Source organism: Papaver somniferum, unplaced genomic scaffold (genome assembly GCF_003573695.1).
Source record: "Papaver somniferum cultivar HN1 unplaced genomic scaffold, ASM357369v1 unplaced-scaffold_117, whole genome shotgun sequence".
Classification (NCBI taxonomy): domain Eukaryota; kingdom Viridiplantae; phylum Streptophyta; class Magnoliopsida; order Ranunculales; family Papaveraceae; genus Papaver; species Papaver somniferum.
The window spans coordinates 4,586,897-4,607,600 of record NW_020620714.1 but is presented as its reverse complement, the minus strand read 5'-3'; the positions used below and the strand labels follow the sequence as shown (position 1 = coordinate 4,607,600).

The 20,704-nt window shown below is 35.3% G+C and overlaps 2 protein-coding genes and 1 pseudogene across 2 annotated transcripts; 1 reads left to right on the top strand and 2 right to left on the bottom strand.

Annotated features, from left to right (window-relative positions):
- Positions 1-812, bottom strand: LOC113330200 (S-norcoclaurine synthase-like). Its single transcript, XM_026577045.1, has 2 exons — positions 533-812; positions 1-431 (listed from the first exon to the last, which is right to left on the bottom strand). Exons 1-2 carry the CDS (start codon positions 717-719, stop codon positions 136-138), a joined length of 483 nt encoding a protein of 160 aa, XP_026432830.1. The 5' UTR covers positions 720-812; the 3' UTR covers positions 1-135.
- Positions 813-1,718: 906 nt separating this feature from the next.
- Positions 1,719-2,900, top strand: LOC113330199 (annotated as a pseudogene).
- Positions 2,901-3,005: 105 nt separating this feature from the next.
- LOC113330245 (S-norcoclaurine synthase 1-like) lies at positions 3,006-4,074 on the bottom strand. Its single transcript, XM_026577114.1, has 2 exons — positions 3,682-4,074; positions 3,006-3,491 (listed from the first exon to the last, which is right to left on the bottom strand). The coding sequence occupies exons 1-2, from the start codon at positions 3,866-3,868 to the stop codon at positions 3,193-3,195; spliced, it is 486 nt and encodes a 161-aa protein (XP_026432899.1). The 5' UTR covers positions 3,869-4,074; the 3' UTR covers positions 3,006-3,192.
- Positions 4,075-20,704: the final 16,630 nt, after the last annotated feature.

Sequence of the window (20,704 nt, the reverse complement as noted above, 5' to 3'; positions counted from 1 at the left end):
TTGACAATAATCTAGAAATACGTTCTTGATTAATTAATAGAAATAACGAAAGAAGGATGTTTAGAAGGAGGCACATGCTCCATTTTATTACATGAAAAACACCAAAAGGGTGACCATTAATCCCATTAAATCTTTCTACTGTTTAGCTTTGTTGTCAAGTACAAATTTGACAATTGATTTTGCCATACCCCACATAGAATCAACAGTGATAAGACGAGCATTTGCTTCGAAATTCTTGTCATCAAGATCAATCTGGACAGTTGACCTAATGATGCAAGAATTCTTGTCCTTTGGTAAGATTTCATACGTGACTTTGTACAAAGAAAATCCAAGATCAAGATATCCATTTTGAATCTGTTGAAGCTGTTTCACCCTTCTTCGATTATCGATTGTTACAAATTTTTCTCTCCATTCATGTGGCCCTGGTATTCCTGTTTCAATCCCACAGACATCAAGATTTGTCAAGCCAATATATTTTGAAGGAGGGAAAGAGAAGTAGAAGTACTAATTAACTGAAGCAGATATAGCGTACCTTGAGCCATGACGATATGTAAGATAGTTCCCTGACCTCCATCACCTTCGACATAATCGATTTTCTCGAAAACACCGGGTTGGAGTGTGATGATGAGCTTAGGAAGATCTTTTGAACCGTAAACAGCCCAAATCTCATCGGCTGATGCTCCTACGACATCCATCTCGTTAGTTACGTGGCCGCGCATTTTCTCCAGAGTATATATGATTGTAGGTAATTTATGACTGTTTAGCAAATATGTTAAGGATTTTTCCGATCTTGCTGATTTTGAGTGCGAATGTTTTAGGCTGCAATTGTGCTTCTTTTATAGTTGTTCAACACCTTTAAAAGCCTTTCCTAATAACTTCAATGTTAATACTAGGAAGACCTGTCAATTGTCATTCTTGCTATCCACTATTGACCTACTATTTGTCCTTAACCGTGTATAGAGAGATGATAAGATTCCAAATGTGAATATAGTGTTTTTTATTTTATTTTTTAATGAAAAGATGTAATATTATAAATCAAGTAACGTAGTACAAAAGGTCTTTGACGTAATTTTTTGCAAAAATGAATATAGTTTAGGTCTAATTAAGTAATCGAGATAGGCGGTAAAGTCTTAATTTTGGGGTGCCGATTCACTATTTCAGTATTTTACCAAACTACTTTTATTTCGTGGCTGCTGGTGACATATTTTAAATGGCAAGTGGCGGTGGGGAGTTGCTGAGTTTTTCTTTTTCTTTTTTTTTTTGTTTTTTTGAAATGAAATAAGTTGCTGAGTTTGGCCTATCAGGATGATTATAATCTCAGAAAAAGCTTTCCGCGGAAACAACTTTGCAAAGTATATATCTAAACAGTAAACACCTTCACTTGCCGGTAGATCAACCACGTTGGAGTCTTTACGCACAACAATAACATACAGATTCTAGATCTCTATATGTTACCGTTTATACAATGTCATTATGATTCCGGTTCCCTTTCCAAAGTCCAGCTGCGCAAAAATTTATTTATATACCTGTCCCGAAAATCAACCAATTTTATGCTATGTATCAGAAACAAAACAAAAAAAAGAATTAAAAAATACGTTGCTTTCAACCATCTGCAGCTAAACTTCCTGGTTATTTTAATGGAGTAGTTCATAAACATTCAACGAACAATTTAATCATTCAAAACTAGCTACTCTCATTCTCACCAACAGACAGAAAGGGTGAGGGTGAGGGTGAGGGAGAGGGAGAGAATTGAAAGCATGTTCTCTCTTTGGTACTCTCCTCTGCTTCTTCTTTTGGCTTTCTGCACTGGATTTAATTTGTCAAAGTCATCGGCGGAACTATTAGTTTCCTACAGATCGAGATCGTTCCAGGACAAGAATATATTCATTTTAGCCGGACAAAGTAATATGGCAGGCCGTGGAGGTGTTTTTAATGATGTTTGGGACGGGATAATTCCATCCAAATGTAAACCAAACCCGTCGATTATGAGATTCAATTCACATCATAAATGGCTTGAAGCACAAGAACCATTACACATAGATATCGATTTCAACAAGACTTGTGGTGTTGGTCCTGGTATGGCATTTGCAAATACACTACTACCGATGATGGATTCCAGAACCATCGGTTTGGTTCCCTGTGCTATTGGTGGAACATGGATTAGCGAGTGGGCCGTCAACTCTATAATATGTTGATAACGAGATCTCTATTATCGCTGATGGAAGGTGGAAGGATATTGGCTGTTCTTTGGTATCAAGGGGAGAGTGATACAGTTAGTCCAGTAGATGCTGAATCTTATGGAGATAATTTGAAGAAATTTATATCGAATTTTCGCGCAGATCTTCATCGTCCCTTGCTCCCTTTCATTCAGGTAGGTATTGCAATTCAGGCTAATATGAGTATGAAGCTAACTCGGTGACCATTGCACTAGTTTGAACGGAGCTCGTCTTATTTCAGGTTGCTTTGGCATCAACAGAAGGGCCGTATGAAGGAATTGTAAGGAAACCTCAGCTGGAGATGGATTTACCAAATGTCTTGACGGTTGATGCGGATGGACTCCCTTTGGGACCAGACGGTATACACCTCTCAACTAGAGCTCAAACCCGTCTTGGACGGATGCTCGCCAAGGCGTATTTCACGAGGAATGCTCATCGAAAGCCTCGAACTTTCACGTTATTAAATCAATTTTGTGCAGACAAATAATAGATTATTCAGCAGACAGGGAGCCTCTATTTATGTGGGAATATGGAGTAAATTACTAAAATAATAGCCACTTGCGAACGCAGGCATGCCATCTTTTGAGCTCTGCATGTATATATGTATACGATTTTTGCAAGTGTGTTTGATCCGGCAGCATCACCACGGTGAAACGGGAACATCATTTAATCAATCAAATAAATTTCGACAAACATTTCATTTTATAGTTATTTTTTCCAAATATTATTATAGCGTGGTTTCTCGTAGTGTTGTTAAATTATATCCAAGAATGCACAAGCAAAATGCAATTACCTGAAGCCGATTCGCATTAACAACAACAGCATAGAAATTACATTTTTCACTATTTAACAGGAAAAAATAATAATACAACAAAAAAGAAAGATGTTTGGAAGGGGCACATGCCCCAAACATAACATACTCCATTTTAATACATGATAAACACCAAAACGGCGACCATAAATTCCATTAAAGATTTTACTGCTGCTTAGCTTTGTTGTCAAGTACGTATTTGACGATTGCTTTTGCCATACCCCACATAGCATCAACGGTGATAAGACGAGCATTTGCTTCGAAATTCTTGTCATCAAGATCAATCTGGACAGTTGACCTAATGATGCAAGAATTCTTGTCCTTGGGTAGGATTTCATATGTAACTTTGTACAAAGAAAATCCCATATCAAGATATCCTCCTTGAATCTGTTGAAGCTGCTTCACCCTTCTACAGTTATCAATTCTCACAAACTTTTCTCTCCATTCACGTGGCTCTGGAATTCCTGTGTCAAATCACAATATTAAAATTTGTCAATCATATAGCGAATTTAGGAAAGTCCATGAACTCTGGTAATTGTATCAGACCTGAATTTGAAGTTTTCCGGTGCCGTTCTTTATTGATAAAGAAAAGCTTATATAAAACCAAGAAAATGTATTTAGCAGGAGACAGAGAATGTAGGTGTGCTAATTTACCTTGAGCCATAACGATATGTAAGATGGTACCCTGTCCTCCATCACCTTCGATGTAATCGATTTTCTCGAAAACACCTGGTGAAAGGGTGATGATGAGCTTAGGAAGATCTTTGGAACCGTAGACTGCCCAAATCTCATCAGCTGATGCTCCTACGACATCCATCTCGTTGGTTACGTGGCCGCGCATATTGTCTGAAGTAGTTGTGATTGTGATTTACGACTGATTAGTAAGTTTGGAAGGATTTTTCAGATCTTGCAGAGTTTGATTGTGAAAGTTTTAGGCTTCAATTGTGGTTCATTATATTTATAGTTTTCAACGTCTTGAACACTTTGCCTAGAAACTCATTAGGGGTTTCATATCTTGAATAATTAATATGAGGAATACATGTTAATTGTCATACTTGCTAACCATTATTGACCAACTAAAGGTCCTCAATGGTTATCCGATATAAATGATGAGACGACGGATAAAAGATTCCACATGAGAGCATAAATATAAGGTTTAACTTGTTGAGATAGGCAGGATAATGTTTAATCTAGGTGTGCCAATTCACAGTTTCTTGTATTTTATCAAAGTGAAGCTGTTTCGTGGCAAGTGGTGACATATTTTATGTTGATGGCTAGTGCCTGGTGGGTAGCTGTTGAGTATGGTCGGCTACATGTACTAACTGGTCTATCAAAGTCAAATGTTCACTGTTCAATGAAAGTGGATTGAACACGTTGCGTCATGGTTGGTTGGAGTTTTCAAACTAGCATTTTTCTTTATTATTTTTTTATTATTTTGAAGCAGCATTTTTCTTTATTTATACCGGGGTGAAATTCATGTTCACTTCCACATTTCTCTTATGAAAATATACCTCCCCGAGGTCCAAGGCTTTTGTTTGAGTCCTATGAATTTCTTCATCTACCTTTTGAGGTCTATGATTTTTTCTAAACCCAATAGAAAAAAGTAAATGATATCTGAAATATCTTAAAATACTAAATTATTGTTTACATAAACTTAGTAATTGTAATTGGGCCAATTGACTGAAGGAAAGAAGGAAATTTGTTTTGTGGCCGCATTTTTGTAAAATAAAACCGAACCCAAATATGCAATTGGAAATGGTTACTATTAAAAATCGAAAATACACCTCTCTTTTGGTTCAAGTATTAAAAACTCTTTATTATCCTATTTTTCACGTAATTTCTTATATATCCTATTTTTCTTTACTTGATGATGATACCCTTTCATTATGTAGTCAGGAAAAATGATACTTCAGTCCTTGTCAGGAAAAGTGACATTTTCATCATGTTTTAGGAAAAGTGATATTTTCACCAGTCATTCTTTCACCCCGTTTTAGGAAAACTGATACTTTCACCCTATTTCACACCGTGTCAGGAAAACTGATACTTTCACCCCGTATCAGGAAAAGTGATACTTTCACCCCGTTTCAGGAAAAGTGGTACTTTCACTTTTTGAATTTGGCATGTGTAGGCAAAAATGAAACTGTGAAAATATCTCTTTTTTTTTTCTAAACAAAGGCATTGCATGCCTAAAAATATTATCTCAACAAAAAAAGATACATAACGAATTATGGAGCCACCACAAAGGATGCATAAAATTTTACGCAGTCATCTTTTGGATCATGCATCCACTAATTCGGTTAAGCAACCACTAAATAACGATGTATATGCCTCAAAAATAACATTGCAAAAAAAAAAATCGATGTATAATGCATTATGCAATCATCGGTGTCTCATTTTTTTTCGGTTGGCCCTCCCCACCGTGCCAGCGGTGTTCTAGTTATCTAAAACAAATACAAAAACCTAAATCATTTCTATTAACAATCTTTAATAGAACTAAAACCCAATCCATCAAAATCAAAAACTAAAACTTAGTCTTAAATAATAATTCAATTTTTTGATTTTTGTTTTTCACACAATATTTTCGGCGAAAAACAATTCAATTGATTTAGTTAATTCTCTTTAATCCGTTCCTTTGAAGAGAGATTCATCAACTACTGAAGTATCAAACTCTAAAACTTTCTCATCAATTTTTTCTAAAATCAACCACAATCCGTTGTTATATGTACGTATACCGATGGTTGTTGATCTTCATCAAACACGAAGAACGTTTCCCATAATCCGTGGATCTAAACCGATTATGGTTTTGATGTTCTTCGTGCGCGATGAACATCAACAACAATCAGTATAGGTTAATGCATATATCAACCGTGTTTGAATTTTTGCACAAACCTTGAAATTTTTATTTTTATATTATAGAGTATGAAATACGAGTTGAACGCAAAAGAATGAGATCATTCCGACATCGGACGAAAAAGTTATAAGCAAAACAGTCGAAGAAATGCCCAGATTTATAATCGGTTTATGTGGGCATTTAGGTAAACCGATTTTAGCGAAAAAAATCACAGAAAAACTCTTGAATTTTACAATTGGTTTATGTTCTAAGTCTTATAAACCGATTCTTCGGATCGGTTTACAAGTGCATGAACATATACCGATTCTGAGTTGAGATTTAAAAAAAAAAATCAAAGTTTTTACATGTTTTGATGATGATTTCAGATTAATTGATTTGTAGATTAACGTGATTAAACATCAATTAATCACCTGAATTAATACTAATTAATCATGAATAAATTAGCCATTAAGTAAAATAGTTGGATAAGCGGTTTCTCAGTTTTACTTCTATACGTTTGTTCTTGTCTCGTACGTAGTGGCAGGTCTCAAATAAAATACCTAGGTCTCAAACTAGGGATGAAAACATAATTCTCTCAGCCATGTTAGATAAGTAGAATACTCTCAATCATATAAGATAAGTAGAATATATCCTTCCAATGTAATAATTTTGGTCATGAAGATCGAAATTGTCCGAAGTCACTATGTAGGTCGATGGCCAAAAGAATTTCTCCGTCTCGCGGAGAAATCCAAGGATAAACTCATCAAAATGAATCCGCGAGTCGAAAGGCAAAGGGGAAATTTTATTATTATTAAAAAATCAAACCAGTTCTAAAAAATTTGATTTTTCTTTTGTTGCGTGGAATTGAAAATCATATTCTGAATGTCGCGTTTCAAGTTAATTTGAAATCCATGATATCTTCTTCAATTATTTAATTAACTGGTATAAATTTGAAAAGAAGGGTTCCCAGGATCTTACGGAGAATTTTTTGTTGCATAAAAAATTAACAAAATATTCTTTTCAATAAATAAATCACAAATATAAAATTAACATCATAAGAACATCTCCAATAGAGGGTGAAGTTATTTATTTTTCATGACATGTAGGATTTTACACCCCATTTTCCATAAATCCATCTCCAATAGTAGGTCCTACGAATAAGGAAGGGTGTCAAAATAAATAAGAAGGTCTTGTAGAAAGTCTTATTTAGACCTTGAGAATAACCTCCATGTCATCAATTTAACAACTTTTTTAATTATTATTTTCAAATAAATTTTCTAAACCAATAGGAAAAAAGAAATCACTTTTATTTTCATCAAAAAAACTAATCATAAAAATAAGACCCTGCACCATTGGAGATGGTACACGAGCAAAATATTGATATTTTTTCCACATATATAAAACCCCATAAATAAGGACCTAAATAAAAACTCCACGTAGGATTTTTAGCACACCCACTGTTGGAGATGCTCTAAGAGCATCCTTAATGGTACTGTATACACATATATCCTATGTGGAGACCTAAAAAAAGGTATTTAATTCGGAAAATGGGTCATTTGTCCAAATATTTTTAAAATATGTGTAGTTGCAGGAAATCCCACAACACACCCCTTATGATATTTTCTAGATCTAAGTCTATGATCACAATCAAAATAAAGATTAAAGTGCTAGAATTGTAAAATAAGACACAAGATTTACGTGGTTCGATCAATGTGATCTACATCCACAAGGTTAGGGTTCACTATGATTATTAAAATTACATAAGGATTACATGGAGACTTCATTAATGAGTATTTGGAGTTCTAAGTTGATGAAAGAAGAAGAATGAGATAATAATAATACAAAATATTGTTTTCTCTCTCTACAATTGTGTCTAAAAAGTGTGTCCCCTTTCTTGATCATACTTTCTCTCTCGTACCTTTCTCTTTATATAGGTGTTTACGTAGTGGATGATAGCTAAGAGATCCTTTATTTTCGGAATCTCTATGCGATACACTCGCTCATATACAATCACTCGTTCTCGCACAGAATATACTTCGAATAGATCTTCACACTTTACTCGTGACTTTGATGACATCATCCGGTGCGTCATCTCAACCTCGTTGTGTGCGATCTCCTCTCGTTTAAGTTATATAGTCTTCACTTCGCATGCTTACTAACATGTGCGATATTTCACTTTTACAATATGGTTCAAATGGACGAGTTAAAATTAGTATGGGTAAAATGGACACCAAAAAAATAGCAAGGATGAAACTGGATTCATCCTGTCTTTAACTTAAAAAATAGCAAGGATGAAACTGGATGCATCCTGATGTAAATTAAAAATAAAAAAAAAAGTATTTGAAAATGGGTAGGATGAAACTGTTTACATCCTGGCTATTTTTACAATTTTTTCCATTTAAACAGTATCAAAATCTAAGTGTTCTTTTCACCCAGGAATTGTTGATTTTGGTCTTTTTAACCAATTTTGTGTATTTAATAACACATAATACAAAAAGATAATAAAAAAAAATTATTTTTAATGCAGCGGATATATTGAAAACAAAGAAAGGGGACAACTTGTTCAGACCTCGAATTATTCCTAGGAATAATGACTATGAACAAAGATAATTATTTAGACCTCGGTTTCCCGACTATAACTAAAAATCAGAATTAAATTTGAACAAGTTCAATAAAAATAATTTTAATAGGGAAATCAACTGACTAAAATAATAACCAAAAGACTCTTAAATATGCCTGGGAGAAAACCCTAACTTGTGCGACAAGAGAGGATGAAAACAACCCAAAACCGACTCAAATTTGAGATTTGCTATTTTTGGAAAATTTGAGATTTTCCTAAATAATGAAACTATTTATCAAAAGAAACTACGGGTCATAAATGGAGACTCAAACGCAATCCAAACAAAGAAGTTATTAGCAAAACAGAAGTTTCCTAAAATGGGAAAAATGGGTCTTAGATGCTCGAGACAATGGAATATGGCTAAATTTTGAAGACCAAGGCAGTCATAGACCTCCTTGTCGTGATTATTGGGACGTTTCCCATCAAAATAGACACCCGTCTGGCTGTTTTAAAATAGTCGGGTCTCGCCTGCATCATTTTTTATAACAATCTCTACATAACAATCTCCACTGGTAGTTGTATCCCTGTTTATTCCGATATAATCGTCACTTCTTTGTAGGAAAATTAATTTAGAAAATCTAAGAAGAAAATGAAAACAAAAATAAAAACTAAGACTTTGATATATATCAAATTAACTTTTAGTTATCCAACAACCACCGCAGAGATTTTTTATCCTTCAGAGTGATCTAAAACCTTAGGTGACATTGTATTTTTAGAAAGCATACTCAATTAGAGATGCTTAAATTATCCATTTTTACCTCTCTGATATACACCAACTAAATATCTTATTCGTGGGTATTAAAGTGTGCGTCTGAAAACGAATATCTTCATCTAATCAAGGACATTGTTCAGTACGAACCAAAGCGTAAATCAGAAAGATCAAGACCTAAAAAAAAGGCATTTTTAGATGAAGAGAAACGGTGTAATGTACTGTTCTAATACGGTTGAGGATGAATTTGAACGGAAATAGAACGTATTTTAAGTAACTCTGCCGGAGCATCCAACTATAATTTCATTAATTCATAAACTATCACCAAAACAGGGTTTCTCCTACGACATAAATGTAACAGGAATTAAAATAAGTAATTAATCCTAGTCGTACACCTACCGACGATCTACTAGGAAATTAATTACTAATCATTAAACTACCTGGCGTCCTTTAAGACATACACATGACTACTCAGGGCACCCTAAACTCAACACTCTTGTAAAGGTAAAGGCAACCAAGTAGGAGGTACATGAAAATACCCTCCCATCACCAAATCCTTATCCTCAAGGATGAAATTTGGGGAAGTGGTGTGTAATATAGCTGGCATCTTCCCAAGTAGCATCCTCTGCTGATGCATTTTTCCAATGGATGAGTAACTGAGGTGCAGAGGTGCCATTTCTAGAGATGGTTCTGGAGTTTAAAGCATCTGCAGGAATGAAAAGTACATGTCCATCAGTGTCAAGAACCGGAAGTGTAGGAGATGGAGAAGTATGAACATCAATTTTTTCTTCAGTTGGGATACATGAAATACAGGATGGATTCTTGCTTCAGATGGGAGGTGTAACTTGTATGCTTCCTGTCCAATCTTTTGTAGGATAGTAAATGGTCCTTAGTACTTAGCTGCAAGCTTAAAAGTTTTCCTTAAATCTACAAAAGCTTTCATGAATGGTTGGAGTTTTAAGTATACTCTATCACCCACTTCAAAGATTCTGTCACAACAAAAAATTTCATCATCTCTTGAGAGTGATGGAGGGTGTCTATCAAAATAGAAATCATTGCATCCTTTTGTCTTAAATACTCCTCAACAACAGCAACTGAGGTTGTGGCAGTAGATGGAAATTCCATGTGTGGGGGAGTATAGCCATAAAGAGCCTGAAAAGGGATCATTTTCAAGCTAGTGTGGTAGTTGGTGTTGTACCACCATTCTGCAAGTGGAAGTCAGAGATGCCATTTTTTGGTTGGTGACCACACATGCATCTCAAGTAGTTTTCAAGGAAATGGTTGACTCTTTCAGTTTGGCCATCAGTCTGTGGATGGTAGGCTGTGCTCACGTTCAGTTGAGTGCCTATTTCATTGAAAAGATCCTGCCAAATGTTGCTGGTGAATACTTTATCTCTGTCAGAGACAATTAAAGCAGGTAGACCATGAAGATTGAAGACATGCTGGATAAATTCTCTAGCCATAGAAGAAGTTATGTGTGGATGATGAAGTCCAATGAAGTGGATATATTTAGTTACTCTGCCCATCCACCAGAATAACATATGTTCTCTCACTCATTAATTGGTAAACGTTCACTGCAGTCCATTAAAATGTATTTCCAAGCATGACCGGGAATGGGAAAGGGACGAAGTAATCAGAAGGAGAAGTGTGCTCACATTTGTTAATCTTAAAAATCTTATATTCTTACAAGGTGAGACATATAATATAATATCTTTCTTCATTGAAGGACAAAAGAAGTATGTTTTGGCCCTCATGTAAGTGGCTTGCATCCCATAGTGTCCCCCAACAGATGAAGAGTGAATGTAATCTAAGATTTATGCTTTGATGGTTGTTGAAGATCCTACATATAGTAAACCTTTATATCTTAGGATGTCATTTATGTAAGAAAATTGAGGAGCAGTATATGGGGTGAGCGTAAGTTGAGCAGTAAGATCTTTTGCTTTAGCATCATCAGCATAACTGTCAATGAGCTCCTTGGACCAAGCAGGCTATGACAAGGAAATGAAATTGCATGTAGCAGGTGCATGAGGCCTTAGAATCATCCACCTTGTTTTCTGAACCCTTTTTGTAATTGATTTTATAATCAAATCCAAGCAACTTCATGAGCCATTTCTGTTGTAAAACAGTAGATATTTTTTGTTCCAAGAAGTAGTTTATACTCTAATGATCTGTTTTATGATGCATTTTTAGCCTTGTAAGTAATGTCTTCACCTGGACACAACTTGTATAATTGCCAGTAATTCCTTCTCATATGTGGAAAAGGCAGCAGCTCTTAGACCCAATGGATTGTTGTAGAATGTAATAACTCTTCCCTCTTGCATGACCACAGCTCCAATACCCATATCACAAGCATCTATCTCAAGAATGAATTGCTTTGTAAAATCTGGTATGGCCAATACAGGAGTAGTGGACATAGCTGTCTTAAGTTGAGTGAAATCCTCAGTTGCAGCAGTAGACCATAAAAAAGCATATTTTTTCAAGAGTTCAGTTGAAGGCCTACTAATTAATCCATAGTCCTTCACAAACTTCCTGTAATTACCAGTGAGGCCTAAAAAACCTCTAAGGCCTTTAATGTTTTTTGGTAAAGGAATTCTACCATGGAAGAAACTTTTGCAGGATCATCCTTAACTCCATTAGCTGAAACGATGTGACCCAAATACTCAATCTCAAATTTTCCAAAACAACATTTAGAAAAGTTCGCAAAAATTTGATGTTCCCTGAGTATCTCTAGAGTAGTTTGTAAGTGGTGTAAGTGGTCATATAAAGATGAGCTATAAATTAATATATCATCAAAGAATACAAGAATGAACTTACTAAGATGGTCTTGAAAAATATCATTCATAAGAGCTTAAAATGTAGCCGGAGCATTTATGAGGCCAAATGGCATTACCTTAAATTCAAAATTCCCATGATGAGTTCTGAATGCAGTTTTATGAATATCAGCAGGATAGATTTTTATTTGGTGATATCCAAACTTCAAATCAATTTTGGTAAAAAAAATTACATCCATGTAAATCATATAAAATCTCATCTATTACTGGTATTGGAAACTTATCTTTAATGGTGAGTGTTAGAGCATTGCTCGGTCGAACTCGCATGCGTTGCTATCTCAAGCATGTTTGTCAATGTTAGTGATCAAAAATATAAGTCTTGATTTCTAGTCTATTGTAGCTAAGTCTCGGACTAGGATAGAAAGCGTAGTTGAGCTCAAGGACTTCATGGCGATTTATCATACAAGTAGAAGAACTACTCAAGGAACCGGTGGAACTTCCCGAAAAAAAGGTATGTGAAGACTTGAACTTATCTATCACTCAAAAGTCTATCTATTCTATCTCCTACTCTTTGAGACAAGAAGTCGTATGCTATATATATATAGACTTTGATTATACACATTTGGTATTTCGAGCCGAGTATACCTCGCCTATCTATATCTCGAAATATGAGTTGGTAAGCTTTTCGCTTTAACCAAATTTATATTTACCATGTGACGAAAGTCATGATATGTTTCAATCATCTTGAAAATTGCTTTGACGAGAAATTGTGTAACAACTGTATAACGTCCTCTAAGAATGTTTCAATGATTGAAATGAGAGTTTAGATTACATAACCGATGGTGGACATAAGCATTGTTGTGGAAACACATTTATGTATAAGTCCTATTCTATGAACCAAAGTTTGCGAACTTTGTTGATCAAGAGAACCGGAAGAATGGTGTGAGCCAAGTCCGCGAATTGCCGAAGTTCTCAAACCCGAGAATTTTTGCTGGATTTGACAAACTACTTGCGTGAAACAAAGTCCGCGAACTCAGTCCGCGAACCGGCGAAGTTTTCATACCCGAGAATTTCTGCTGAAGTTTGTAAACTCTGCCCGGTAACTTAAGTCCGCGAACCTAGTATGCGAACTTGAGAAGGTTATATATCTGAAGATGATTTCTGAACTTAAACTTAAAGACGACTAAGGAATGCAGTTTGCAAACCGTGGCTATAAAAGTTCATGAACCGATTCAAGTGAATCAAATCATCTTTGCTTCAATTGTGTCTTATGTAGATACATAATATTTCCTTGCAATTGAACAACTCTCTAACTAGTTCATGTGAAGTCATTTGAACTAGTTATGGTGAATAAGAATGTGGTTGATATGGAATGCTCATATGGATAACCTTTTTGGTTAACTATTGTTGAACCAACAAGTGCATACGTTTGGGTACGGTTAATAAACCTAGAAGCGTGCATTGTCAAGTGTGTGTAACAAGCTAAGTTTTCCATCTAACGGTTGAGAAATATTATCTTGAATCTAAATCAGGTTTTCATCTAAAGGTCGATATTGATTGCTTCGTTACCAAGGTAACTTAATTGCAAACCCTGATTTGAAAGACTATATAAGGGGAATTCTAGTATCTGTGCAAAACTAATCCCCACACCTCATCAGTGATACTAGTTTGCATACTAGAGTCGGTTATCCTTTAACCTTTGGTTTTCTTCTTCTAAAACCAATTTAACGACTTAAAGATTTCATTGGGATTGTGAAGCAAGACCGGTACTACTTTTATCGTAGTTGTGTGGTCTGATCTTGTATCTTCTATTGTACGAGTACAATCAGATTGATTGGCTTGAGATTGATATCTCCGATAGGCAAGATATAAAAAGTAATCACAAACATCTTTGTCTCATTGTTTGTGATTCCGCAACATCTTGTTTCGCTACCATACGATTAAGATTGTTGTGAGGTGATTGATAACTCTAGGCTGTTCTTCGGGAATATAAGACCGGATTATCAATTGGTTCCTGTTCACCTTGATTTATCAAAAGAGGGAACAAAAACCTTTTAGGGTTTATTTGTGGGAGATAGATTGATCCTTTGATAGACTTGTCTGTGTGAGACATATTTGTTTATTGTCAAATCTTCGACTTTGGGTCGTAGCAACTCTTAGTTGTGGGTGAGATCAACTAAGGAATCAAGTGCGCAGTATCCTTCTGGGATCAGAGGCGTAGGGAGTACAACTGTACCTTGGATCAGTGGGAGACTGATTTGGGTTCAACTACAGTCCAGTCCGAAGTTAGCTTGAAGTAGGCTAGTGTCTGTAGCGGCTTAATACAGTGTGTGTTCAATCTGGACTAGGTCCCGGGCTTTTTCTGCATTTGCGGTTTTCTCGTTAACAAAATTTCTGGTATCTATGTTATTTCTATTTCCGCATTATATTTGTTTATGTAATTGAAATAATACAGGTTGTGCGTTTGAATCAATCAATTGGAAATCCGACCTTCTGTTGTTGATTGATCCTTGGATATTGGTATTTGGTACCATCCAAGTTATTCCTTGTATTTGATTAGAACTCGCAGTACTTGCTTGAGTAAATCAAATCAAGAAGAGAGATATAAACTCGTTGATATACTTTTAATTGATTGAGTCTTGTTGATTCTCTTAAAATTATATTCGAGTTTGTCCATACAGATTGCTAAGAGAAATATTGGGTGGTGTTGTTAGACCCCCGCTTTTTCAGTGAGGTTGTTGAGCTTCTTGTAGTCTACACAAAACCTCCAAGAATTGTATTTTTTCTTGACAAGAAGTATAGGGGAAGTAAAGGACTATTGCTTGGTTGGATAATACCAGAGTGAATCATTTCTTTTACCAAACCCTCAACAACTAAATTTTGTAAGTAAGGACATTTGTAGGGTCTAAGGTTCACAAATTCACTGTTTGGTTTGTGGGGTATTTTGTGATCCAAACTTCTTGGGGGTGGTAGAGTATATGACTCAGAAAAGACATCAGAAAACTGGTCAAGAAGGTTAGTGATTTGGGGGTGTGTTGGTGACTGGATAGTGGTGGTGGATATGGAGAAGAGTTGTCCCATCAGTCCATGAGTATGCTTCTGAAGAAATTTCTTAACTGCAGTTCCACTCATCTTACTAAGAGAAGGTTTATGCTGAATACCAGTTAAGGTGATCTTCTTTCCTTTGTGCCTGAAGGATATACATAGCTTATAAAAGTTGAATAAGACATCACCCAACTTTCTTAACCAATCTGCACCCAAAACCATAACACACCTACCTAATGGAAAAAATCTGATATCACCACAAAATTTGTGACCCTGCATAGAATAATTAAGTTTAGAAAAAATTCCAGAGATGAATGCTTTCTCACCATTATCCACAGTGACTAATAGACTAGCAGTTTGTTCAATGAGGCAGTGTGTAAACTCTTTGCTAGTTCAAAATCAATAAAGTTGTGGGTGCTACCAGTGTCTATGAGGATTGAGATGGCTTGTATTTTAATAAATCCTAGTATCCTAATAGTCTCCCCTGAGATAGTACCTTTTTTTTAGGAAACTACCCATGGCAAAGGCACACTAGGTAGTGAAATTTATTAAAAATCAGAAAGAAATAAAGAGGAGGGCTAGGCCTTACCTCCCACAAGAAAGGAACAAAAAATAAAAGTAAAAGACTAAAATAACCAAGTTACATATTTCGAAAGCGGTAAACCGGGAGAAAAGAGTTATCAATGAGAAGTTTCCGCCTTATGAAGTTTGGAGGATCACTCCACCAGCAAGAAACAATCGCCGCACCATGTTTAGCTAAGAGGTCTTCCACCGAGTTGCCTTCACGGTATATATGAGTGCACTCAAACTGAATAGAAGAAACAAATTTTAAGCAGTTTTTCCAGTGAGTAGAAAGAGACCAAGGAACCAAATCTGGGTTTTTGATAGCTTGCAATACAAAACTAAAGTCACAAAAATAATGCCAGAAGTGGGATTTTCCCCTGAGATAGTACCAGTAACAGCATGTAAGGAGATTTCCATATCACTCTCAACAGGAGAGTCCTCCTCTGTTTCTTGTTCAGTTTCACCCCCTTCCTTAGGAATTTCTTCAGCTTCCTCACCTATCAATACATAAAGATACCGTCTATTGTAGTTCAAAAGGAGTGAGTTAATGATCTATGAGTAAGCTTAGTGGTTTTTTGTTAGATGGCTAGTGTTCTCTATTGCATTCTAGCCAGAGGAAAAGCATTAAGCAAAGTGCTATGATTAAACATTAACACTGACCCTCTAATTTCCTCCTTCAACCCTCCAATGAATATGAATATAAATTATTGTTTAGGGAAATCTTTATGAACACTTAATAACAAGGCCTTCAAATACTCAAATTCTTCAGAAAATTCATCAACTGTAGTAAGTTGCATCAACTTTTTAAATAATCCCACAATATTATCATGAGAAGGATTTTCGAAGCGTGAATAAACATTTTCACGCAGCAGTTGCCTAGGAATTTGAGTTCTATTTAAGAGAAAATTGTCATACTGTTTGCTCACTTTACCATCAAGATGGATCACTGCTATCGTGGTTTTGTTGTATTACAGAGTACTGTGCATATGGAAGTAGTAGTTACACTTTTGGATCTAGCCCTTTGGATTCTCTCCGTCAAAGCATGGGAAATCAAGTTTAGGAATACGACAGTGAGAATGAAAATCTCTACCCCCTGAATGAGATTGAAAAATATATCCACTGGCTTCATAAACAAACCCCTGGTTAGATCCCTGAGCTCCATTTGAATTTTCTATGTTATTTTCTCGAGAAGAAATTTTTTTATGCATCATACTCTATAGTTCTCCTTTTGCGATTGTAATTCATCCTTTGTTGATGTATTGCTGAGTTGCAGAGCTAGATTTTGACCTTAACATGTAGAGAATCGATCTCAGTTTGATGTTTGTTGTTAGTATCCTGTAGCTCTTTGCAAGTGGGAACAACCATGGTAGAGGTAGGAAAGAACATCTCTGAATTCCAATTATATTGTTCTAGTATGGTTGAGGATTAATTTGAACGGAAATAGAACGGATTTTAAGTAACTCTGCCGGAGCAGCCAACTACAATTTCATTAATTCATAACTTATCCCGAAAACAAGGTTTCTCTTACAACATAAATGCAACAGGAATTGAAAGGAAACCCTATAGAAGTAATAGTCCTAGTCGTACACCTGCCGACGATCTACTAGGATATTAATTTCCAATCATTAAACTACCTGGCCCTTATTAAGGAAGACACACAATTACTCAGTGACCCTAAACTCAACAGTACTCTTATTTAGGTAAAGGCATCCAAGTATGAGGTACATGACACATAACTGTATAAATCATTATTAAAAAGATAAGGAATTTCGAGTACTTGAGTTTGGGATTATTTGTTTCTTTGATAGTGTAGCGCCCCCAAAGCTAGCGGCTGACTAATCCAAGAGATTAATTAAATAAAAAGGCACTAATGATCCCAAAAACTAATCCTTAAGCATTCAATTAAGAAAAACTACTACAAAGGATTAACCCAAAAACTATCCCCGCTATGGAATATACGAATATACAAGAACTCCTCTCAAATGATACATATATAACAGTCATTTGGTTTACAAATACAATATGCAATATAATAAACATAGCAGAAGTTAATCAACTAGCGAACTCAACCCTTAAAGCTTTCGCTGCGCAACTCTGATCTGACTCTGAAACTGAAAGTGGGAATGGGTGAGCACATCATCCCTAAAAGCGGTGCCCAGTAGGAAAATAACATCTAAGTTTCAAGTAATCATTGGAATGATTTGGAAAACAATTCATGTTTTCCCAAACCACTAAAAAACAACCAATTCACATAAATAAACAACCATGGTATATGAAACTAACTCCTTCGACAAAACAATGACTTATTGGATGTCGATCAATTTCTTACACATCCAATTGTATACATTGACAATGAAATATATTGGATGTCGATCACTTCCTTACACATCCAATATTATACATTAATGTCGATCAATTCCTTACACATCAATGTTGGTGTCGACCAATTCCTTACACACCAAAAAGAAGGAGCGTATTCTATATACTTTCGGAATTTAAATAAAACAATGCAAGGAATACACAATCCGATAATGCATGAATTTGTTAAAAAAAAAACTTTTGTAAATGAAAACAACAATAATCACAAAAGAGTTAAAATAAATTCCCACCTCTTTTGATGACAAGCCACGCCTACCTCGAGATCCACGATCCACTGGTTCATCCTTTGAATTGGTCGTTGTTAATAACTAATTGTCAATCACACAAGCACTCTAAGAATCTAGCCAAAATGGCTCACACAAGAATCATACAATTCTATTTAATGGTTCTACCACTTTTCATATCTAACTTTAACATTGTCTAAGTCAATTAGATTGGTTATATACATTGTCTAAGTCTCATGAATATCTACAACTTTGTAGAAGAAGCCAAAGGCTAATTCAGACCATAAGGGGTCCAAATCATCTAATTAAGAAAAACTAATCCTAAGACCAAGACCATGACCCGCGGGCTTACTCCGGCCCGTCCCTTCAAACCGGCCCGAACAAAAGGTCTGGTCCATCTAAGTCAACTAATGGTCAACTAACGATCAACGTTTGGTCAAAGGTCAACCAACAGTCAACGTCCAAGGTTAGGTCAATGTCCAGGGTCGATGGTCAACGAGTCAAGACTAGTGACTCAGTGGTTCAAACCCGATTCGACTAAGTCAGATGGACTAAGTCAGATAGAGTTAGATACCTGACTAGACTGAATGGCACAAAACAAAAACACTTGTACAGGCCAAAGCCATTGCTCAGGCCAAGGAAAGCTAATGCACAATCATTGTGCAACACCAAACTCTAAACTCTACAACTCTAACTCAAGTTTAATTTCAAACTAATAATACATCAATTAAATCATTCAAATAAACTTCAAATTGAATTACAAAGATAACAACCTAGATGCAATTGCAGTTCCAAGCTTTCACTGAAAGGTTCAACCTAACCTATTCCTCTAAACATCAACCACTGAGTTCAGTTCCATAAGACTCTAGATAAAACCTCAACCACATATTCATTTCACCCTCAACAGAAACATCACTTGATTCTTGATCAATCTCTTCTTATCCAGATCTCAGAATCTCTCTCTCGCCTCTCAAATCATCTGTAGGAGCGAACACAGGAAGAAGAAGAAGAAGAAGAAGAAGAAAGAGAAATAATAAGCTTATATGCTCTATCTGGGTTGATAAGACCAAAGAAATTATTAAGGCACCCAAGAATTTGATAAGGACAGTCATGCAGTTATAAGAGAAACGACAATTCTTTCCTTCATTTTAATCTGATGATATCTTCTTCGTCCGGGGTCCGAATAACACGCTCGAGTAGTCCATCTCGCATAAATTTTCGAGATCTATCCAACGGTACTATTTTTCGTATCTAAATTGTTGTTAGATTAATTCCTATAAATTATCGTTTGAGTTATAATAAACGAGTTATTAGCGGCCAAGACGTCTTTTGACTAGTCTAACAGAGTTGACGAGCTTCAGGGTCTTTACATTCTCCCCACCTTATATATTTTCGTCCTCGAAAATCGAACCATCCTTCTAGTCATCAAAACTCCCCACCTTATGGAATAATCCTATTTCCTATCTAAGCGCAAACAATATAAAACAAGGAACAAACCTATATGGCTTTCTACAACTAAAATTTGTGGCTCTAGGTTCAATAGACTAAATTCAAATTCCATAAGATGATTGTCTCTAAGGTCACTATGCTGAATTAATTTCTAAAGGATGACTAGGTCTAAATTCTTATCGCTAAATTTCTACTTCAATAGATTAATGGTTTCTAACTACGAGAGAAGGTACTCTATCGGTTTCTAAGTAAAGTTTGGGATCTATCAGTTCACTAATAGAAGCAAGTCTCCTTCCATGCCTAGTGATACAAGAATGCAGTTTCCCTGTCTAGGTTCGCGACGCCTGAAAATGCCTACCTACGTAACAAGTATCACCCGAACATATCAGAATTACCAACCTCGCTATTCCCCAGTGCTGGATTAACTAAGTTTTAACTTATTAAGATTAATTAGTCTCTGAACTTATATCGTAACTGGTATAAGTCTGAGAAATGTACCACGTAAAATATATATAAATAGTTCACATCATTTTAAACAATTTAATCATCAAAATTTATTTTATTTTTATTTACCGTTATTATTACTTATTTATCTTATCATTATAAGTAACCCAAATTTGATTCGCGTCAATTTATAATATTTGATGATTTTTAACTTTACTGTAATACCATATATAAATTTTCCAAATGTTTTTTACCATATATTTGCTACTAGTTCCTTTACTCAAATTATATTATTTACTGTGTTATTACTCTCATTATTCTTAAGTTGATAGTCCAGTTGGTACACTAAGCTTTAATCTTCTAAATATAATTTTACATTCACGCAAGGATTGATATAACATATTTTTATTTATTCATCTCGGATCCGTATATTAAATCTTGTTAAAGATTGGCGTTGATAATTTAATATGGTTTAAGTTTGAGTCTGCATAAAGTTATAACATATCTTAAGAATCTTTAGATTTGTCTATTAATGTAAAGTATTCTATTAATATACGAAATTATTTTCTTTTAATTCTAATATTACACTAAGCATCAGAATTCTATTATTACTACTTCATGTAGATTTTTTTCATTTTATTG